The sequence below is a fragment of the Podarcis pityusensis genome, assembly GCF_964106645.2.
Source record: "Podarcis pityusensis genome assembly, chromosome: 3".
NCBI classification, from domain to species: Eukaryota; Metazoa; Chordata; class Lepidosauria; order Squamata; family Lacertidae; genus Podarcis; species Podarcis pityusensis.
Genome location: NC_138026.1, coordinates 41,593,732 through 41,618,034, shown reverse-complemented (window position 1 = coordinate 41,618,034; position 24,303 = coordinate 41,593,732). Strand labels below are relative to the sequence as shown.

Below are 24,303 nucleotides of genomic sequence, written 5' to 3'. Positions count from 1 at the left end.
AATATATCCATAAGAATGCATTAATTATCCTCTCCGCCTCTAAATAAAAAAATTGCCATACTTTAAATAAGTATTTATATCTCAATTTATTTATTGTTTATTTTGGGGTTGTGGGGAGCAAAGTGAAAAACGACTGCAAACGGCTTGCGCTATACCAGCCTGAGCTGTCTGTAATTTTGTAAAACATTCTGAGACTTCTTCTTCTGCAACATTTACACTGCTTGAGCACACATTACCCAGTCGCGGTTATTTCCATTTTACGGATGGAGAACTGAGGCTGAAAAACCGGGACTCTCCCAGAGCCACCCAACGGGTCTCCCCAAGGAGGTGGAACTAAAACCCAGCCCCCCCTTTCCCCCTGATACCACCCAGATCTGGATTTCTAGATTTAGTTGATTTTTTGTTAAATGCTAGATAAATCCAGCACCTTGCCTGGAGAAAGCCAAGGGCTGTAAGAATATGAAAGAGACGGGGTTGCTTTGGGGTGCTAGGAACGGAAGAGAGGGTGGCAGGCACCCCTTAGATTGCTCCCACGCTCCCCATCCACTTGCATAACCTTCTAAGGAAGAAGCAACCGGTTTTTTGGGGGGGGAGGGTGAGGGGACCCGTAATTTCTGATTGGCCGAGGGCACCTCCTGATTGACAGCCGTTCCGGTCCTTTGGGCTCCGCCCCGTCGCCGTCCCTTTATTGACACTAATGAGCAAGTTCTTCCCACCGGTCTCCTGCCTGGAAGTGCTGACAGATCAAGGCAACAAATTTCAATTACAAGCCCTAATTTGTGTCCGCAGAGCGTTTGTTACCCATGTCAGAGCTGTTTGGCCCCTCAGACGAAGCAGAACTTGCAGGAAGAAGAGGAGGAGGAGGGGGAGGAGGGAGAGGAGAAGAAGAAGAAGAGAAGCGCTGCTTTTCCAAAAAGGAATAGATCGGGCTTGGAAAGAAAAGAGGAGGGAGAGGGAGAAGAGGAGGAGGGGGGACACGAACCCCAAACCTCTTTGGGCTGCCTGAAGTCGGATGTAAAAGAGAAGGAGGCGACGCGAAGGCGGACGGCGCGGCCTGGAAGGAGGCGATCAGGCGCCCGGGGAAGAGTGGCGGAGGGCTCCAAGCCCGGCCCGGGCATGGCGGAGAAAAGGCGAGCGTCCCCGTGCGCCATGCTGAGCCTCAAGGCGCACGCCTTCTCGGTGGAAGCCCTCATCGGCGCCGAGAAGCAGCAGCAGGAGCAGCAACAGCCGCCGAAGCGGAGGAAAGTGGCCGGGGAAGAGGCGCCACCGGCGGCCGCCGAAGGGGCGAGCAGCTGCGGGAAGGGCGCCGCCGAAGGCGCGGACGCTTTGGCGCCCAGCGCCGAGACGGGGCCGGCCGCGGCCGAGAGGAGCTGCGGGGTCCGGGCTCTGCCTCCCGGTGAGTGAGCGAGGTAGCGCCCCGGCCTGTGTTGTCGCGGGGTGGGGTGGGGTGTGGGGAATGCCCCTCTCGGGCTCCCCTTCTTTCCGTGAAAGCCCGTCTCCCCAGGCGCCCCGCTTCCGAAGGCTTCCCCCCCCCCTCGGGGGGCGATCGTACTCTCCTTGTACCCAAACCGAGTGGCCTCTCCGGAGACAGCTGTCATGGCCGAGAGCTTGCCCTCGGTACCCTGCTAAAAACCAGGCGATCTTGACTGTGCCCAAGTGTCCCCCCCCCTGCAGTTTTCCCAGGTCTGAGTGGGTGGGCGAGTGGGGGTGAAATGCAAGATCAACCCGCTATTGTTAAAGAATACTTCCGATGGCGTGAGAATAACACCCCCCCTAACGATCGTTTTCATTATTTAGCATTAATTTTATGCACATTGCAATATCTGTGCGACTCCTCTCCATTCTGAGAGGAGTCCTATGGATTTCCTCATCTGGTTGAGTTCAATGGGACTTGATCCCAAAGAAGCGCCCAAAGACATGCGAACACAAGAGTCTTGTGACGCTAAACCAAACGGGTTACAGTACTTGGTTTCAGACAGTGGGCACAAAATCAGGCCTGCGTAAATCTTACTGGTACCGAAAGGAATTATATACATGAGGGGTTTATCTTTAAATTACTGGTTGTGATAGTACTATTAGATGTTCTTAACTTTATCAGATAATTGCAGATGGTTTTAACCCTTATTTAGCCTGACATATATGGCTCATCCTATTTTATTTTAGAGCTGTGTTAATATCCATTAATAAATCATTCAGTTTATACAAAATCCAGTCTAGCTGACATATTTTTTATTCTTAATAGGAATGCTCAAGCTTATGTCTTAATTGTTATGTTTAGGTGCCAAACTAATGAACAGATACTTTAATAACATTCTCAGTCTTTTTTCCACACTATTGTTTTCATATCTGCTTCAGCTTTAACTAATTAGAAACACAGAGGTTTTTTAAGTGCACCCAGAGTCAGAAGATGTTGGGTGTCTTTTATTAAATATCAAATAAACATATACAAATAATAATTATACGGAACAATACATTCCATATAATTTGTTTCTAGTCATTCATTTTTATTATTTTGGTGCCTTCCCACAAAAAATGGAACTAAAATGACTAGTATATTATTTTAGGGATTTATTTAGCGAGATAATGGATTAACATCCTTTATAAAAATAAAGAAACCAGTTCCTTTTATATTTAATCCATTTTATATTTAATCCATTTCAAATCCTTAGGGTTTATTTTCAAATGTGTTTTGGATTGGAATGCTTGGCTTTCTATTTTAGACTGCAATCCTATGCCCACTTATCGGGGCGTAAATTCTATTGAACTCAGTGGGTCTTGCTGAGTAGCGTCTAGGTTGCACGGGCAACCTGGGTGTAACCCACTGAAATCTTAAGAACGTATCTACAGTACAGTTGAAACGCCGATTTTATTGCTACGATCATGTATACTTTTATAGCATTTGGGCCTGCGCAGTTTTGCACCTCATAATCCCCGAGAACTGTTGCAGAACCTGCCCAAAAGTCCCCCAGCGAAAATGTTGGTTGTTCTGTGAAGAAAAATAGCCGTTTATGAAAACTCATGCCATCATAAAGATGCTGCAAGACACTAATTCCTTCAGAAAAACCGAGGAACTTAAAACTTCTGTTGCGCGGAGTTGCGCTATTATGGAGGAAAGGATGAACCTCGAACTAGATTGGCAGCTCGATCCTGATTCGGGACTTCCACTGACACGGACGGGCCTTCCTCGAAGCGAAGGCCCTCGACCTCCCAGCAGACGAGCTCGAGGTGGCCGGCTTCCTCCAAGCCGCCCTCGTTGACCCGAACCGGGGCTTCCTTCTGCTCGGAGGAAGGGCCACGTCTTTCGCCAGGACGCGCGTGCCTACTACCGAAACACCCCCCCCCCCGACCCCGGCCCCCTTCCGGGGCTGGTCTCCCTAGTGTGGCGGTGAGGGAAACGGGCACTTCTTCCCTTCCCGCCTTCGGCCGGGCCCGGCGGCCTTTCTGCAAGCGAATCCCTTTCCCGGCCCTCTTCCTTGTGCGTTCTGGCCCCGCGCAGAGGCTGCGCCGAAGCGCGCAAAAACGTGGCGCGGGGGAAGGCGCAGGACGCACGTGCCGCTGGGAGAAGGAAGGGGGACCCGGCGTGGGCCTTTCCCGGCTTGGCCCGTGATCCCTAGAAGCGCCGGCCTTTCCCGAGAAGACGCGCAAGGCAGCAATAAGGGTACATTGCGACCCGCGCCTCTCTAGGTTTGGCGCCTCCGGGCCTCGCGTTTCTTTGCCCGGCGCGCCCTCTAACCCGTCGCCCGCTTTCCCCCTCCTGCAGGTGGCTGCGAGGACAGTTTCCTGAGCGCTACGTCGCCGCCGCTGTCCCCCGGAGGCCCCGCCAAGGCCAAAGGCTCCTCCCGGCCTGCTTCTCCCTTGCTGGCCCCGCCGGTGCCTCGCGTCGACCTGCAGGGCGCCGAGCTCTGGAAGCGCTTTCACGAGATCGGCACCGAGATGATCATCACCAAGGCGGGGAGGTAAGGAACAAAACGCGAAACAACACGAGCAAAGCAAGGCCTCCCGGAGCCAGCCAGGCAGGCAGGCAGCCGTAGGAAAGACTGGCCGAAGCACTTTGGAAGGAGCGGCAGGCCCGCAGCGCCCTTAGGCGCCTTTCCCGCTTTCGCCAACGGCGCTGCGCCACTTGGAGACGGGCCGAGGTTTTGCGTTTCCTCTCCTGGCAGGGATTTGCCTCCCCGCGAAATTTCGTTGCGAATGCCATGCATCCATTTTGCGCACTCTTGACAGTTCTCTCCCTCACATTCAGCCGGAGGGGGTTGCCTCAAAACAGCACCATTCATTTCTTAATAGCCTTAGTTTATCTGCCTAACAACCCTAAAAGGTGTTTTATTTCCTTCTGTTACTCTAAACCACTCGTGAGCAGGTCTTTGTAAACTGTTGAATACTGTGTCGTTTGCTTAAGGTTTGGTTATTAGATAGGTCATTCTGCCCCTGACCTAGACATACTGATTTTAAAGTAAGTGGCAATAAGGCTTTGCAAACTAACAGCCTGATCTGGAGTACTTGAAATAAAATCACTTGATTTAAAATTGAATTGTTTACAAGTGATGGGGTCATTTTAGAAGTGAGCCGTCTGCCTCTTAAGAAGTCTGTATTGACTCTGTAGAAATATATGTAAGACATGTGTATAATTACAGTGGTACCTCAGGTTAAGAACTTAATTCGTTCTGGAGGTCCGTTCTTAACCTGAAACTGTTCTTAACCTGAAGCACCACTTTAGCTAATGGGGCCTCCTGCTGCCGCTGCGCCGCCGCTGCAAGATTTTGTTCTCATCCTGAAGCAAAGTTCTTAACCCGAGGTAATATTTCTGGGTTAGCAGGGTCTGTAACCTGAAGCGTATGTAACCCGAGGTACCACTGTACAGTGCCTGACATTTTTAGCATGATTAAAATTCTACTAGATGTTTTCTGAGTAGATTATTGCGGAAGATCAAGTCAAATCCATATATACAAGAGAACCCACTGATCTCTCTTGGTTTTGCAATGTGGATGGCTTAAGGTGCTATATGTTGCAGCATGTTGTTTCACAAGATAGTTTCTCTACCATCTTAATTAAATACAAAGTCTTTATGCTGCAGAAGCTGGATGTTTAAATTGCCTCTTAATTTCTATAATGCTTAAAGTTGCGAATACAATCCCAAATCTGTCAATATGTCAAAATGAATTAAGCAAATTGATTTATAAAGCTGGATAGGCCACAGTCATTTCAGATGATATAGAAATATGTGGACTTCTAGGTTTCCTGTTCATTATGTTAAAGGGCATGAATGCTAGGTTCTTAAAAGAACTTTTTTTCTTCCCTTTCCAAAGGATACACATGGTAAAAACCTGCACAGTATAAAAGTATCTAAACTTATTAGAAATTACAGAAACATATTTTATTGAATCCATATGTTACCTTCTACATTTTCAGAGAGGCTTTATTAATGATTGAAGTGCAGTCTTAAACAGCACAAGGCAACATTTGTCTTAAAAGTTGTCCTGTCAAAATTTTTCTTTTTTATCTTACAGGTGCACTGAAATAACAGCAAGAACTAGTTAGCAGCAGCTAGTTTTGCCCTCTTTTTTAGTTAGCCATGATGTCAGTAACTCCTTTCCCCCTTCCAAAATCTAACTTTGATTTCATGCATTTCCAACAACATCAGTAATACAAGAAAATAGCATTGCACATTCATTTGTATAGAAAGAAAAATATAACATGCCTTTGTGAAAAATATCCTTCAAAACAGATGAATAGAGACAGGTATCGGGTATATGTTAATTTGAAAATAAAATGTATTTTAAACTTCTACAACCTATAACCACTTCAGCGTTATTCTAGCAAAGCTTCACATGTGCACCTTTGTATTAGTGTAGATTTGATATCAATTCCTGTTCCTAAGAAAATGAACTTTATAATATCTAAAAATGAAGATTTTACATAACTTCTGAATTCATAGAACACATCCCTTGGCTTAAACGATCCCTCTGCAATCCCAGTTGAAATGAATGGGAGCTGTGCTCTTTGATTGTACTTTGTCTATACTAGTATAATAAATCCTATGGCATTGTCATGATTCTATATTTAGACTGTCATTCCATAGAATTCCATTATAGAATTGCTAATTGTTTGATATTGTTAAATAATAAAAAGGCTGCAGTCCCAAGCATATTCATGCGATCCGAAGAGAAACCAGAGTATATTTATTAGAGAGTAAGTTCCTTTGAAGTTAGTGGGGATTTCTTATGAGAAAACAGGTTAGGATTGCACCTCAAGTAACTAATTCACCTTCTAGTGAAATCCTATTCATGTCTACACAGAAGTAAGCCCTGTTGAGTTTAATGGGATTTACTCCCAGTTAAGTTTGTATAGGACTGCAACCTTAGACTTAAATTGTAGCCCAATCCTGATTGCATTTCTGCAGAAGTAAATCCCATTCGTTTGAATGGGACTTGTTTCTAATGTCATCTTAAGCATATAAGGAAAGTCCTGCTGGATCAGACCATAGACCATTTAGTCCAGCATTCTATTTTCCCGCTGCGCAACTAGATGCCATTGGGAAGCCCCTGAGCAGGCAATGATCACAACGACACTCTCCCTGGTTCATGGTTAATACTCTCTTAAAAATATTTTTAATGTGATCTAGGTAATCAGTACAAGCCTGCACTGGAAATAAGAAACAAGCATCACCCCTGTGGCTGCTGCTCATGATTTCAATGCACAGTTGTGTACATGGGGAAGATGCTCATTGCATACAAAGCCAGTGCTGGATGCAATGATCTATTTGGCCTGTGGCTTAGAAAATACTTCAATTTGCTTAGAATCCAAACTGCAATGTCTGAAAAATCTGTTCTTTTGTGAATTACAGTTCCAAATTAAGCACATGTTTTCTTAGAATTACCTTTTTTAAAAAAAAAAAACCCCTGCTAAAAGAAAATCTCCATTAAAAAATGCTTAACAATTGCATCTGAATAATTTGGCAGTTTGCTCTTTGAAGAAATTTCAGGGGAGAAACACAAGTTTTTGTTCAGCAAAAAAGATTAAAATCCATGGAGGCATGTGCCATAAGTCTATTTTGTGAATGAGTATAATTATTTAAAAAGAGAAGCTTCCCACAAATAACTTTAAATGAAAAAGAGTTGGAGGTAGATTCCACAAACATGTTGCTGTTTCTGTCTTCCATGTCTGTTTTTTATTAAATGCTCTTCTTTTTCTGTGTTCAGACGGATGTTTCCTGCAATGAGAGTGAAAATTTCAGGCCTAGACCCTCATCAGCAATACTATATTGCCATGGACATTGTCCCTGTGGATAACAAAAGATACAGGTAATTGCAGTATATAAACCTTTGGGATATCAGGAACTGCAAAAGAATATTGCTAGTTTGGAAATTAACAGAAGGTTGTGCTTAACTCCCAAATTCCTATCTTCATCTCACTGCATGAAAAATAAGTGCCTTGTGCCAAGCACGTGAGAACAATCAAGGCTTGTTTTATTGAACTGCTTTGTACATTGGCTCATATTTTGAACACATTCTACATTATCCGAATTGTATCCCCCCCCCCCCCATCACAAGCTGCTGTTCTTGAGCCCCCTTACTTGGGAATATTTATTGAAGCTGGGAAGACTGGGGTGGATTGTCCATAACCTGTATAAACCACTATTCTAACCCAGTTCGAGTATAATTGCAGAATAGCACTTTTGGTGGCTTTCTTTGTTTAGTTATTTAACAGCATTTCTGTCTGTGCAGCTATTTGCAATAATTGGCTAGTAGCTATCAGTAATCACTCCTTAAATGCTTTAACATAAGGTCTTGATCATGTAGACCTCGACCAAGGCAATGCACATCTAAGTAATCATTTCCCTCTAGAACTCCTGGCATGAATTTGTAGGAATGGGAACACAGTGACTTCTTTTAGCAATTTAAGAGATGACAGATCTGCATCCCAAGTATATTTGCTGTTGCATTAAAGAAGGGTTGCCCAAATGGTTCTCCGTGTTCTTGTCTATTAGCACTTTTAATGATACCATCATTAGAACAGTTTTTTTTTTAATTCTTTCGTTAAGAAGCCCAAGTTATCAAACTTAAGGAAGATAGCTTCCTTATGCTTAACTTTCCTACTCCCAGTCCTCTCAGTCTTGTTGTATAAATAGGTTCAATCATGCCTTGTATATGGTCTGAAGTTTTTGCTCCTTTTTTAAACCAGTCATCTTACTGTACAGTACGTATTATGTGCCGTTATTATTTCTGTTTTACGTTTGACAAGTTTCTCAGCAAATTGACATTTCAAAAGTGAGGGCAAACCTGCAGTTCCGTTACAGATTGAATGATATTCAGGAACGGAGAATGCTTTTTGGTCCAGGCTCTGATATGGAAATGGAATTTTGTATAAGCAAAGCCTGTGTCCATTTTTTTTCCTGGCAAAGAATGTTGTGTACGCTCATACCTCATGGGTTTATGGAGCATTTACCACAAGTGTTGTAAAAACTGGGATGATTTCTTTTGTTGTTGATGACTTTCTTATCTGCCCTTCAACACAAGTGACCTATGGCAATTTTAAAAAGTAACATTAAAACAGTTTGAAGCAAATTACTGTTATAAGAATAGGGTAGGTACTGAAAATAGCTCAGGTGTCATAGGCCAAGATGAAGAAGTGTGTCTTGAGCATGTGACAGATGCAAAATGAAGGTGCTATGTGAACCTTTGGACTGACACAGAGCTCTGTATATTCATTGGAGAGTGCTACCATTTTTTGCTTGTAGCCATTTCATGAAAGTACCCATGAGACATGCTTCCAACATAATTTACTCATGGTTGTAATACCAGGCTGTGACTACAGCATTAATTGGGGGGTGGGGTGGGAATCTATGCAGCTCTCTGATACTTTCTTAATATATGGAATATTGCTGCTTTCAGATGGCCTGGTTCACTTCTATGTTTTGACAGAATATCTGGATTTAAATGGTTAATTTAACTGTGTCAGAATGATTAGGATCATTATGGTTTTACTTTATTTTAACTAGCTTGTGCCTTGCACTAGCAGGAGCATGGCATAATTACGCTTGCTTTGTGGGATAGTTGAATTTGTTTGCCCTTGCCACATTATTATTAAATTTCCATCAAATATGTGTCCCTGTATATAAAAGGAAAACACTGGATACACTGTTTAGCGAGTCTTAAAATTGTATAACTGGCTGGATTGTAGTCTGTAATCTTTCCTTTGGCTCAACATAAATTAGATTGTTTTTTAAAGGTCAGTGTCTTGGGTCTGAATTGGAGTCAGATAACATTTGATGAGTTAGTCTAAGCGTACAAACCTAAATAAGGATTTCTTCAGAGGAGATCCCATTGAACTTGATAAGTATTCATGAATGCTCATACATTTGACATATTTTTTGCAATGGCATATCTCTAAAGTTAGCAACAACATATTCAAGATTGAAATTAGTAATGAAATTAAATCACCAGTAGATTGGTTTGACTGAATTTTATGTCCGTGATTCACACACGCAGATGATTTTGTTGTACATTTCAGTCTTTCTATATGTCAGACGGCATACTTATTTCCTCCCCCCCTTTCCTCTTGAACTGAGGTAGAAAGCTTTTCATATAATGGATTTATTTAAAATTAAAATGACTAACATTATTTTAAATGGCTTAAATGGGACCAGTGCTTTGTAGATTGTGTCCCTAGGATCAGATTCCGAGTTCTTGTGAGCAGAACATGGGACATTTCCTCTGTCTGTGGTGTGGGTGGGTGAGACAGATAGGTGTTTTTCACTGATTTCTCCCCCTTTCCTGCTATCCCTTCACCTCCTGAACATCTGCTCTGTGGGGTAGGGGGCCATCTGGAATAGGTAGTGGTGGTGCTGGATCTGCAAAGGGAAGGGAAATTGATGAATCAGCCAGCAGGAGTGCTTGCTAGGACTACAACCTTTCAGCAAACGGTATGAGCCTTTCCATTTGAAGAAGGGACACTTGGAATTCAAGCCAATGATCCCAGTTCTGCCATTATTCAACTATAAACAGTTTAAAATAAATTTCTGATATTTAATAATTCATTATTGAAGCCCAGTTAATGTTTAATGCTGTTGTAAATATAAGAAATGAAATGTTGAGATAATACTTAGGACCATAGTACAGTATAGTTTGCAAATAGAAAAATGACAGTGATTTTTTAAAAAGTTTCTGTAATAAAATAGATTAGGTTATGACCACATCACTGCACTAGATCTCCCCATTCCAGTAATTGTGAGGCTCCAGTGCCCAGTTCTAGTGCCCTGAAGTGTTTTCATATTCACTGCAGCCCAGCACATAATTCCAGCCTACTTGCAAGAGTTCTGTGTTTGCAGTTGCATATAGATGGGCCTTTGGCTTGTGTATAGGTGTAAGAAGGCATCGATTTCCATTCCGACCTGTGTTTGCTGGGGGCAGTGCTGTTTCCAGTCTGCTGCAGTTCGGCTTCTGACAAACGCTTCATTATTCGTCTTGCTTTCTTCTGTCGTAGAATTTTACGTAGATAATTATGCAATTAATTTCATAATTGTGTTATGTTTACATTACTCTGCACCGTTCATTTCAATGCAAATGAAACACAGTGCAAATGAGATGAGGGGAGTTATCAATTACGTATCATTTTCAGACTGAAAACAGGAGCGACAGTGAATACTGATAATTATTGCTGGATTGATTTTTGTTTCAGTCATGTGATGAATAAGTGAGCACTGCCAAGTTCTCCCATTTCTGTCGGAATTCTCCGACATCCTTAGATTTTTAAAATACTTTTATAAGACAAAATGTCCATTTTGTCTTGATTGTGTCAGCTGTGATTACTTGTGCCACATTACAATTAAACAATTATATTTTCAGTGTGAGAGCAAATAGCACTTATGATGCTTACTCCCTTTTAGAACTAAATGTCCTAAAATTAAAATGCACATGAAGACGTTAAGGCTGTTTTAGAATGCTATAAAAAGCTTCACCTTACAGAGGTTTTTTATAACGGCTGAAAATACTTCATAAATATATTCATTGGCTCAGTTTTCAATAAATTATTTTAAATGGATTGACCTATAAGTGAAAATATTATTCTGGTTATAAGATAAAGCTCAGAATTATTGTAATTTTGTGGCCTTTAAAAGAGATCTTCGTAGAATTTTGTTTTCAGTTGAAACAATCCATTTGTAATGTTAAATATTAGGCTACAACTTTTCCTGAATTCCTCCTGATATTTAGCTAATTTGTGCAACCCCCAGTTGAAGATTTTCGACAGCTAGTTTAATTTGGGGAAAAGGGCTAAATAAAACAAAAACAGTCGGTACCAAACTGTTTTTCTCCTTTATAAACAAATACTGCTGCCTAGAAGTGAGTCGCTCTTTCTTCTTCCCTCGTCTGCTTTTCCTCCCTCCTCTTGCTTCTCCAGAACGATTAAGCAATGCCACCACATTATTTCCATTCTGTATCTCATGCACATTGGGTTTCTTTCTATAGGTATGTTTATCACAGCTCCAAATGGATGGTAGCTGGGAATGCTGATTCGCCGGTTCCTCCCCGTGTGTACATCCACCCAGATTCACCCGCCTCAGGAGAGACTTGGATGAGGCAGGTGATTAGCTTTGACAAACTGAAACTTACAAATAATGAACTGGATGACCAGGGACACGTGAGTATATTATTTTCTACAATGTGCATTTAATCATCAATTGTACAGTATTTTTTTTTAAAAAAAAGCACAATTCTTTTTGACCTGCACTCTCACATTAGCAAAAACTGATTGATTTTGTGAAGCTTAGGGCAGGTTAGATACAGACATGTTTCCCTTCCCCGCTACAACAATTCATCGGTAACTGTGTGCCATTTCCCCTTGTGGAATAATTTGGACTGTTGGAGAAGCAGAACTGAGCTTCCTAAGTAAGGGCTCATCTGTACTTCTGCTTTTCCAGCTGCCTTTCCCTTGGGGAAAACTGCTCTTTAGCGCTCAATCAGAACAAATGAAATTGGGTTTTCAGCGGATTTCTGTTCATTCTGATTTAAAGCTAAAGAGCGGGTTTTCCCTGGGAAAGGAACAGGGCAAGGGGGAAACTGCTTGGATTCTTGCCTAGAAAACCGCTTGGATCTGTGCTTCCTACAAGCAGAAGTATGGATAAGCCCTAAATTAACTTAACTGAAAGTGCAGATCTACCTGAACACATTGGCATTGTATTCATAGTCTTCAGATCCCCCTCTGTAAGGTGAAACAATATGTCTGTACCTAATGTGAACATCTTCAGTATTTAGCAGCCTTAACTGGGCAAAATAAAATTCAATTAATGATTTTTTAGAAATAAAATCATTTGTGCGAAAGCCTCGTGAGGTGTTAATAACCGTATTTAAAAGGAGCAACACGAGAGCTACGTTCCCTCTGATAGTGATTTATTACCTACCTTATGGAGCAAGACCTTTTCACAGCTGAAGCTCATTACTTCTGCAACACTGGCAGGGAATTGTGCAGTTAAGTGTTCTGTTTGCAAGCTCCAGATTGTTTAGCTATGACAACACCTCACATGACAAAATACACTATGGTAATATTTCATTTTCTCTTCAATGCTTATGAGATGGAAGATAGACAGGCGAACTAATACCTTTCAGTTAATCCTTAAAATATCCACGTTTCCTTCCTTGGTAAAAAATTATAGGAAATGGTTTTGAGACGGGACTCTTTGAACATTTTGAAAATTCATTAATAAAGGAATACATTAACCTCTTTTAAAGAGAACACTGCGGTGGATTTCTAAAAACTGAGGGATGTGATGGCCATCCTAATATTCTTACAGACATGACCACACTCTTGTGAGAACTCTTCCCTCTTGGGCACATGAGGGAAGGATTTGCATGCTATGATTTCTTCAAGGCCACCTCTAACTGTTTTGTAGCCCTGATCCATACTGAATACTCTAAGCACTTTTAGAGTCTGTAATTTTGTTTAATGAAGTTATGAATGAATCTGCTACTTCTTTTTCCACGAGCAAGTTGTTAGCTAAATTGTTGGGAATTACTTGTAAAAAATCAGCTTTTTTTGAGTTCTAAGGAAGGATGAAATTACAAGGTAAATGGTCAGTTGTTTTAGAATGTCTGGGAATACAGCGGTGCTGACTTTAGTTCAGTCAAGGCTGTATGGAATTTTGATGCACATACCCTTGTTTTGCACTTTGCCTGAGTCTCCCCCCCCCCCGGCATTCCATGAGTAACAGTTCAGAGATAGGAGTTGAAAATTGGAATGCCTGGCCAATTGTTTTTTAAACGTCAATATGATGTTTTAGAAAATAAACGAAGCATCCCATAATACATTTTTGTAAGCCAGCTGAAAGCTAATTTTAACTTTTTGTCTCTGTAACTTTGAGCACTAGTTTGTCCCTAGGTTGCTGGGGTTTGATGCTGCAATCATCAGGTGAATTAGATGGAAGAGGAATATTTATTTATTTTAAAATTATATATATCCTGTTCTTCCTCACTAAGGAGATTGGAACAGTGTACAGTAAAAACAGTAAAATATAACAGGCAATATATACCCAGCGGACTATTTCAGTTTCAGTTCAGCGAGCCAAAATACCTGAGAGAGCTTATTAAAAAGAGAGGCTTTAATTTCTCTCCTGAATATAATCAGCAAGGATCGGAATGAATTTCCTTGGGGTGGGGTGAGAGAGTTTCAGAAGTGAGGTTTGCTTTTTTCTGCATGGTCACCTTATGAATACCTGTAGGGACAGGAACTGTCTGGAATGCTTTACTTCTAGGTCAGAATTATATGGAGAAAGACATTCAGACAAACTGGTTTCCTGCCACTTAGAGCTTTTTAGAACTCACACTTCAAATCGTGTCCAGAAATTAATAGGAAGCCAAGGCAGTTAGTACAAAAGTGGTGCTTGGAGTGGGGGAAACATGAACCCTATATTTCACCCCCATATCAAGTCTGGCTGTTGCATTCTGAACGAGTTCACATTTCTTAACTGCGTTCAAAGGCAGAGCACCATGTAGAAATCAAGATATGAGAGGTGACTAATACACAGATCACCATAGCAAGTTTGAAAAGAGATGCAGCTGGCATGCCAATCTTAATTCTGCAAAGGTGCTTCTGACTGAAGCCTGACAACCCAGGTCCAAAGCTGGGTCCAAACACATTCTGAAGCTGCAAGGCTGTGTTATCAGAGGGAGTGTAGCCTCTTTTTTGGCACCAGTTGGACACTGAAACTGATACCTTTTGTACTGAAGAACCTCTGTTTTGCCCAGATTTATCTTTAGTTTATTAGTCCTCATCCTGCCCATAACTGACATCTGAGCTAGCCCTGGTCTAGAACATCTACAACCTCATTGGTATCATTAGAAAGAGAGATGTAAAGCTGAGCAATAGATACAGGTGAATTAACTCTATTTCAGGAGCACTGTTGCATACCTACAGCTACTATGAATAGGAGTACAGTGGTATCTCAGGTTACAGACGCTTCAGGTTACAGATTCCGCTAACCCAGAAATAGTACCTTGGGTTAAGAACTTTACTTCAGGATGAGAACAGAAATCGTGCTCTGGCGGTGCGGCAGCAGCAGGAGGCCCCATTAGCTAAAGTGGTGCTTCAGGTTAAGTACAGTTTCAGGTTAAGTATGGACCTCCGGAACGAATTAAGTACTTAACCCGAGGTACCACTGTAATAGGATTGGATATTAAATAATGAGGCCACTTGTAAAGAAAGAAAGTAGGGTATAGGGTGCAGTATATCAGGCCCCATCATTTTAAATAACCTCTAAGAGCCAAACATGGGAGACTCCTAAAATTGAGTTTTATTCAGCAAAGGTTCTGGAGTCTGCAGTTTACCATGCATGAATTGATTGCTTATAATCATTATTTTCATTGGACGCAGCAGGTAGACAAACCTCTGTGAGTTAGATAATGGTAGTCTACCAACAAAGTCTCAGGATGGAAAGAGCAAGTTTCCATATTGTGTGATAATGAGGTTTAACTTTTCCCCCCTCTGAATTGAAAACTCTATCGTGGTTGGAATTATTTGAGCACTCCACTTTAATGAGTACTTCAGCTTGGAGGAAAGTCAAGTAGCTTTTTCCTAGAGTATTTCAAAATACACATTGAACTGATTCAGTCCCGAAATGTGCCTTGAAAATTAAAATATAGGTTTTGGAGACAAAAGATTTTGTAAGAAATTCATCTTTCTAAAATTGGAAAGTTTGCAAAGAATGTCATTTATTGTTACCAGAAAATGCAGAAATATAAACCAGAGAACTGGCTGTTCCAACGTGTATACTTTCATTCTTTTGCTTTACAGCAGAATGAAAAAGTGTTTTGAGATGGCTGAAAGATTGCCCATGTAGAAACACACAGGGGAAAATTTTTCTTATATAAATGCAGGGAGGAAAGTTGGAGGTAGAGTTATACAAGCTGGTATTCAGAACTGTTATACTCTTGCAAAATAAATTACTGAAACATTCTTAGCACAGTGCTTATTCCCAGTTGAACCAATGATGAGTAAGGATGCATAAATATTTTGTGGATGGCACCCTGCTTGCTCACATTTGGATGAGACAAAGAATATCGCCATACTTACCTTACTCATTACTACAGTTGCTCCTTTCCCTAATTTAGTACAGAACCAGAGATGCAGAATACAGATAATTTAGTCTTTTTGATACAAAAGGTGCCTCCAGTTTTCATTATTATTTTTTCTTCTTGCTTTTTTTTAAAAAGGCAGATCTGTGGCACAAACAGTCCCTCAAATAAGTAATCAATTTGTTAAGTATTACTCTTCCCTGTATTGTTCTTTGAACCAGACATAGCGTAGGAACATGTATGCCTGAGTGGTGGGCGTGCCCAACTTACAGGAATTCTGAACTGGTTTTTAGGGGAATACAATTAATAGTGAATAAAAAAAAATCAAAATAATGCAGCAGTTAGCCCTTCTTAATATAGTCACTGATGAAAATAAAGCTCTGCAAAACAAAGATTTAGTTTGTCTTCACAGCAGTTAATAGGCAACAATGCTAGCACGGACTCTGAACAATTTAGAGGGGCTTAGCAAAGAAAAGTAGTATACTCTAATCTGGCCTTAGTTGAAAAATTGACAGAAAAGCGCTGACTAGCAACCACTCAAAACAAACACATAGAGTTTGGTATAACTTTATTGCTTACACAAATCAACAGCAAGTTGCCTGAAGAAGCCCACTGATTATATACGTCCGTCCACTTACAGATGATATAGCAGCATCACGGAACACAGGGAAGATGAGGTTATTTTGCAAAAGGGAAATAGGGAAAGTTAAAATTTAGATTTTAGACTTTAAATTCAACACTTGAAGGTCACAGATGCTCTAATACAGGCACCCCCAAACTCGGCCCTCCAGCTGTTTTGGGACTACAACTCCCACCATCCCTAGCTAACAGGACCAGTGGTCAGGGATGATGGTAATTGTAGTCCCAAAACATCTGGAGAGCCGAGTTTGGGGATGCCTGCTCAAATATTAAACTCCACTATGTATTGGTCCCATATTTTCACAAGCATTACACACTCTTAAGACTGTTACTTAGGTATTATTTTCTGTTGCTGACTACCTGTTGTGTGTTTTCTTGTTATTTAAAACCAAGGGCAGACTGGGAAGCTTGTATGCCTATATTTTATTTACAGATTTGGAATTTAGGTGGAGGGTTGGTTGCTATATTTGTTAGTTTTCTTTTTCTTTTTAAGACAGTTTTATGGATAAGATAATAAATAAAAACAGGGAATTGTGTTAACTTTATTGATACTATCTCTGTACTTATAGTATGTATACTTTATCATGTCGTTTAATAAAAGAAAGTTTGAGAACTGCAAAAGAAAACATTTTTATATATTGTATCTGCACTTGTTCCAAGAATTTCAACAGTATTCTAAAATAGCCTCTTTTTGTCATGCTTATGAAATTACAGCTAGGAAGCATGAAAGCATCACTAAATAGAACACAAAAAATCCTGCCAACATATTTGCATTTTTAAAATCTTGCAATATCTTAAGTCTGTGATCCAGCACAAAACTAGTCAGGCTAAGCTTACTAATCTGTTGCCTCAGCTTTTAAGTGGCTAAAAATATAAACTGACAACATTTGATGATAGCAACACCTGTTGGTTGTCATTGACTCCAGCTGGTTGGATATATAGGTGAATGTTCCAGGTGCAACTGGGGTTCTAAATGTGGATTAACTGTTAATGATCCATCAGGTTTTTCATGTGTGGAGGCTACAACATGGGGGTGAAATTATGGCCAGGATCAAAAGATTACCGTAACTCCTGCATGGGAAAGCTGGCAACTGTAACTGGAGTTAACTGTTTTCTATTTCAAGACATAAACAGAGATCCCCTTCTATATATCTTGCACAAGACATACCCACAATTTAGCTGAAGCAGAGCAATGAGAGCAGTATTTTTCTGCATGTAATCCTCTCGATCTTGACCACAAATTATAGAGCTGTAAAGTGCAATTTTGACCATCTACTGTTGCAAAGCTAAATGTTTGTGGGTGATGGATATTTTGGGTACGTTTTGCAGAATATCTATAGTAATCTGTAACCACACCACTGGATTGGCTAGGTTTTAGCTGATTCAGGTTACAATCCTGTTCTCATTCATCTTGGAGTAAAACTTGGTGAACTCAATGTAGTGGGAACTTCTGAGTGGGAACATACAGATTTGCACTAGCAGACCCACTGATTTCAAAGCTTTCTTTACAGTAAGGGTGCATCTCTATGCTACAAGACAGGAACATTGGAATGAGAAGTAGAAGAGGGAACACAAAGATTCACAATATATTTCTCTCTTGTCTTTGTTGCTAATCCAAAATTATCGTGTGTGTGTGTGTGTGTGTGTGTGTGTGTGTCTGTGTGCACATTTCTGTGTACTCAAATCTGAAGTTTACTAAAGATTGCCTGTCTGTAAAACTGTAGGTGTGGGGGACTGGTTCTTGATGCTATGAAAGTGATGGTGAAATCTAGCTTTACAGGTGCTTTACAAACACTTTAAAAATGTTGTATGCTTTAATAGAAGCTCTTTGTAATTTTGGATTTGGAATCCATCAGGCCACGCACAGCTGATTTTCTAATCTTGCATTATATCATTTATATCATGTATCAGTGTAAGAAAAAATTCAGTGTGTTTTACAGCACAACGCTATGCTTAGACACTGCGTTCGATAAGGATTATTTCCACGTAAACGTGTATAGAGTTGCAACCTCAGTCAGGGAATTCATCTCCTATTGCTGAATTTCATAGTGAAGATAAAAGCTATCTGCTCTCCACTTCCCTGAGCAGTGAGAAATTCCAGAGATGCAACGTTTTCCTAGGTTTGGCGTTGTTTCAAAATAATTTGCTATACGTTTTTTAGTATTTGAGTTCATTTGCAAATATGCATAGGTGAGTGGTGGTGGTGGAGGATGGTGTGCTGCCACCAGCCATGGGACCTTTCTTTGGTCGGTCATGTTGTTGCTGCTTCCCAGGAGAGGGAGGGACAACACATTGGGGAGGTTGGCATGGTGCTAACACACTGGCCAAGTCAATTTGGCACTCCTGCCAGTCCATTTGCACCGTAACAACCTCCCTGCTGCCTTGCCCTTCCATCTCCTGGCAAGCAGCAGTGATACGACCAGCGAGAGGTCAGGTGAGTGGCAGTGATGCACCACACTGTCCTTTATTGTAGGTGAGGTACAAAGCAACAGTGCCCCACTGCCCCATAGAATCTATCCAGAGAGAGACAGCTCCCGAAGCAGTGGTACCTCGGTTTACGAACTTAATCCGTTCCAGAAGTCTTAAACTGAAACCATTCTTAAACCGAGGCGCACTTTCCCTAATGAGGCCTCCCGCCGCCGGTGCCCTTCCACCATTCGGCTTCCGTTCTCAGACCGAGGTAAAGTTTGCAAGCTGGGACACTACTTCCGGTTTTGCGGAGTTCATAAACCGAATAGTTTGTAAACAGGGCTGTTCTTAAACCAAGGTACCACTGTATTCATTCATCTCTCACTCAGAAAACTGCAGCCTGCTTCTCTCCATCTCATGTTTCCTTCTCTCTCCCCACTACATACACTTACTTAGATGATATCATCCTTTGGGGGAAAGGAATGGGATATATATATATATCCCCTGCCCCTTCTAGTTTTTTTTCTTATTCAAAAAATGCCAAAGAGGCCCTGTGTCGACAAGCAGTCTGATCCGTGTTCATCCATGAAGGTCATTGGGTGACGTTGGGCTGGTCACTGCCTCTCAGCCCAACCTACCTCACAAGGTCATTGTGGGGGTTAAATGAGGAGGGGGAGAACCGTCTAGGCCACCTTGAGCTTCTTGGGGGGGGCAAAAGTGGGGTATAAATGATAATAATTATAAGAATAATAATATGCATGGTGTGAATGTGACAATACACAAAAAGGCACGCTGGGTCGAAGCCAGTGTGTTCAGGACTGCAGCATAATTTTTTACTTTTCAGGGTCCTTTAACAAAGCATAACGTAAAGATCAGAACCTTTCTCAAAATGTAATATTTAACCCAGCAGAAAGCTTTCTTGTATCTTGCTCTGTATTAGGTGCAGAAGTAGGGAGATTTTACCTAAGCATGCTTTTTGGTTTTCTTCTGATGTAATAGTCTGACTTCAGTCTAGCGAAAGTTCAAGTATCCAGAAAGTTTCTTATCCAAAACAGTGTCATGTTCCCCAGTGAGGAATTAATTCATATAAAAGCATCTCAGATAGACAATACCTCTTTTTTTTTCAGATGGAAAAGGCTTTCTTTTATTTGGGTAATTAGGTTTCATGGTATTTGGCGTTCATTGTGATGCCAAAAAAGGAGGGCAGCGCGAAGGATGACATGCGCTGCTGAATTTAGTATTCTGTGGCTAATAACGAAACAGGAAATTAAAAAATTCCCTCCTTTTTAATTAGATTTTCTATTGCCTGGTGCCCATGGAACTGTTTATATATAATGTCCCCATGGGCTTCCAAAAGTAATAGTTAATGTTTTTGATTCTGAACTATTCACAGTCAATTCATATGTAACATAGAATGAACGCAAAGCTTTCTCCAAGTGAGTTTGAAAATCATGATTCATACAGCATTATGAAAATATTTAGGCATTTGCTTCATTGCATGTGACTCGTTTTGAATTGGAGAAGGAAAGAGCGGAAGTTGCTAATTCAGGAACGAGAGAGGAGACCTCACAGATTCACTGGAAATGTTTTATTTAGTCCAAAGCATTTCCAGTTTTAATTATTTCTTTCAGGACTCTGGTTAACCAAAACTGTCTTCTATACAGTGTCAATGCAAACATTTCTGATCCTCTTTGAAATCTTCTCTTGCTCTTTCTACTTCCAGTTTTAAACAAGGTAACTAAGCATTTTTGGGGCCATTTAGCTAGCTTTTGTTCTGTTCAGCCTCAGTGATTATCACCATATGCCTACATGTAGACGAACCCAAATATACAAATGAACAATGGTCGTTCTTCATTCTCTGGGTGGAATCCAGTGTTCCTTCTACTTACACGATAGGATGCCACCTTCCTCTCATTTCCTCCATCAGCTCCCTTGTCCTGCATAATCTGCTTAAGAGGGTCCCCCAACCCATTGGATCAGAATTTGAGGGTGTTCAAAGGGTTTCTGGAAAGGAGGAGAGGACAATCAGGCCTGTTGCACAAGTGGAAGTTCTTTCTGCTTGCTCTCTAGAATGAGGTATGCCTTAAGTGCGATCCTATAGTGCAGCTGAACTTGGTGTGGAGCTTTAGGATTTGGCAAAGCCCCACTCCACCAGCAAAGCACCAGTTACATCACTTGCCAGGATACCTTACACTGCCCTAGCCTATCAGGTGAACTTGGGTGGTGCGGATTGGTCCTGTGGGTTCCTAGGGAGAAACTACTTGGGTCCTGAGGTGACTGTGGTCAACAGCATTGTGTTTCCCTTTTCTTTTTCTTTTGGTTTATTGTGTTTAGCAAGCAGCCATTACACACATAAAATAATAATAATAATAATAATAACAACAACAACAACAACAACAACAACAACAACAACAACAACAGGAATACTGCTACTAATCACAGTTGACATTTCTACTCCCCGACCCCTAGTGGATAAATCATTTCCCGTTCCCCCCTCAAGTTTTATTAAGGCTTTACAGATTTGTGTAACAAGAAATTTAGATGTTCTAAAGCAGGGGTAGGCAACCTAATTGCCTTCTCAATCCGGCCCGTGGACAGTCCGGGAATCAGCATGTATTTTTCATGAGTAGAATGTGTCCTTTTATTTAGAATGCATCTCTGGGTTATTTGTGGGACATAGGAATTCGTTCATACCCCCCCCCCCCAAAAAAAATATAGTCTGGCCCACCATATGGTCTGAGGGACGGTGGACTGGCCCACGGCTGAAAAAGGTTGCTGACCCCTGTTCTAAAGGGTATATCTCTCTCAACATCGGACAGCAAAAAGAGAGAGAGAGGGAGAGGGAGAGAACCTTCCCTTCTGCGATCTTAGCATGGGTGGATATAATTCTTTCTGAAATCGTCATAGAAAGGGCACTCAAGGAGTATATGAGTTATGTCTTCTACTGATATAGAGTTGCAGCCACAACTCTATCCTTCTTAGGAACTCCTTTATGTTGGCCTGTCCAATCTGCTAATGAAAGGACGTTTAGTCTTGCCTGTGTAAAGGCTATCCTCATTTTAGCATTTGGTAACCAGATATCTTGGCAGGGATAATGGGATAAAAGGAGGATACAATTTATTAGATTGACAGATGTTGGTCTCGGCCACTTGTGATTGCATCTTGGTGTCTCTCAGCCTATGCAGTATTCATTCTTTAGCTCTTCCAAAACCCTGCATCACAAGAAAGGGGCTGAGAGTTCTGAGCTCATGGCAAGCTTTGTGTTTGGGGACTTGAACCTTTTTCCTGTAGGGAAAGCTGGGCACTTGCTTCTATGCTGTGGTGGTTTGGTGGCCATGCCCCCAGATCAGTCGTGGTGGGTTGGCTTTGTTCCTTTCATTTCTGTGCAGTTGGCGGGTGTTATCTCTGCCCCATCCTGGGAACTGGCAGCCATTGGTGGAGTTGCCAAGGGCATTTTTGAGGCCTTTTAAAATGTTTCTATCATGTTTCCCATTCCCCTCCTGGGCTGAGCTCATATTGGATACAGCAGCTGTTGGGCCTACATAGTGATGGTGTATCCCCATCGCCCTTTGCTAGCTGGTATAATTGCAGTATAGGATTGCTCTGTCCATGGCCAGTGTTTGGCTGTCCTTCTGTAAATATATCCATGCTACATATTTCAATAATAACAGTAGTAAGGATTTAAATAAAAGAATTAAAATATTGTGTAGATGCAATGCATGAAAAACAAAACGTAACTAATATTCTTTGTAACTATTTATATGTTGGGCGTATTCAGCGGTTGAGTTTTCATATTTCTTCATGATTCAAGAAACAGAAAGTTCCAGAGTACTTTTTAAAGGCTTCGGACAGATCTGGAGGGAATCCATCTGCAATCTGGCCACATAGGTTCCCCTTTAGCCTCTGGTAACATGGTTACAAAACTAACTCTCATGGGCACTTTGTTGAACTGAAGCCAGGCTAATTTTGAGGTTGCTTATTTATTTCTTTAAAGCATTTTTCCCTTGCTCTTTTGCCGAAAAAGGCTCCAAGAGTAGCTGACGAATATCAGGTATAAGACCAGTTTTGAGATGTGCCACATTGCCTTTAGTTAGTCCTCAGAACAAAACAGGAAGTGTTTAAAATACTGGCATAGAAGAAACAGGGAGTCTTTTCTTGCAAACCCCATTCTTTCTCTCTTTCTTTTTGATGTAGATTATCCTCCATTCTATGCACAAATATCAGCCACGTGTCCATGTCATTCGGAAGGACTGTGGGGATGACCTCTCCCCAGTCAAACCCATTCCTTCGGGAGAAGGAGTGAAGGCATTCTCCTTTCCTGAAACTGTTTTCACAACTGTCACGGCATACCAGAACCAACAGGTAACTTTTGCTCTCCTTCCTTTTTAATGCTCCTGATTTACTGGATTTTCATTTAATTACAAGCAAATGGCTGGGGAAGAAGGAACCTCTGTCTTGACACTAGGTGAGAAAGAAAACCATCTAATGTCTATTAAGCTAGTAGGTCCCAAACAATTTCCCCCTCACAGACCACTTCAGAATTACTGATGTTCTTGGCAGATCACTTGATGATTTTTTCTGCCTGTTGTAGCAATTATAACATGCCGTACTAGGCATGGTATTATTTTAATTGTATTATTTTTTTTGCTGCTTCTTTTATTTCTTATATTGCATTTCATTGTATTACAATTAGCATTTCATAGAATGCAAATTGTAATGTAAAAATATATTATAAAAATACAAGAGTCAATACAAATACGATTAAATAACAACATGAGTATTTAATGCAGACACGCCATGGACCGTTGGTGGTCCTATGGGCCACACTGTGGGAATCCCTGTTTCAAATTATTTAATAGCATCTTAGTGCTTTGAAATATAGTTGTGATTTAGCAATGCAGCAGACATTCAGTATCAACAGAGTGGCTTCTAAGATGTACTTGTTTATATCTCTGGACCTTCATTATCAGCATATTCTGTTGCCCTTACAGATTACCCGACTCAAGATTGATAGGAATCCATTTGCCAAAGGATTTAGAGATTCTGGACGCAACAGGTGAGCTTTGGAACACCTTGCAATTTACAGAACTCTTGCTGTTGATGATGGGGCTAGACTGTTTTAAATGCTTTAGAGAAATTTCACTGAATACTTTGCACTTCCTTTTGTATAATGCCTTGCTTATGACAGGAGAGAGTGCTGTGTGCATTAGTTTTTTTTGGCATGTCCTTTTGTTGCATTGCTTTAATGAGATTTTATGAGATTTGGAACGTAAAATCTACAATGCAAATTTGAATCACTTTTGTATCACAGGTTTGCTAACCCAAAGCAAATGCTGGCTTTAAAATAAATTGTTTTGTAAGAGAAGCAATGGCTTTGTGCTTTAAAAGCTCTCTCTTCCTGTTGAACACTTGCAAAGTTAGAATTTATATTCTTGAGAATAGCTTAGATTCTTCACATAGGTCATAGAAAATGATCCTATAAAAATCTTTACTTGGGGGATATGAACATTTCTCTTTCTTAAGTACTTCAGGAGAAAAATATGATTGCTTTAGTTAAAGAAAATTGGCCATTTGGTAATATAAATTGGAATGGCGGTAAAATGTGAAAATGATTGAAAGCATCTTGTATAAATTATCACCTTGGCTACGCTCCTCCAGGAGGTGGGCTTTTATCTCTACTTTAACTACAAAT

The 24,303-nt window shown here is 41.1% G+C and overlaps 1 protein-coding gene across 1 annotated transcript in view; it reads left to right on the top strand.

Annotated features, from left to right (window-relative positions):
* Nucleotides 1-685: 685 nt before the first annotated feature.
* TBX18 (T-box transcription factor 18) overlaps nucleotides 686-24,303 on the top strand; it is a 34,962-nt gene continuing 11,344 nt past the window's right edge. The window contains exons 1-6 of the mRNA XM_081000024.1: nucleotides 686-1,396; nucleotides 3,761-3,956; nucleotides 7,200-7,301; nucleotides 11,466-11,637; nucleotides 22,806-22,973; nucleotides 23,603-23,667. Coding sequence (XP_080856150.1) covers nucleotides 1,117-1,396; nucleotides 3,761-3,956; nucleotides 7,200-7,301; nucleotides 11,466-11,637; nucleotides 22,806-22,973; nucleotides 23,603-23,667 — 983 coding nt within the window. The 5' untranslated portion in view covers nucleotides 686-1,116. The remainder of the gene's footprint in view (nucleotides 1,397-3,760; nucleotides 3,957-7,199; nucleotides 7,302-11,465; nucleotides 11,638-22,805; nucleotides 22,974-23,602; nucleotides 23,668-24,303) is intronic.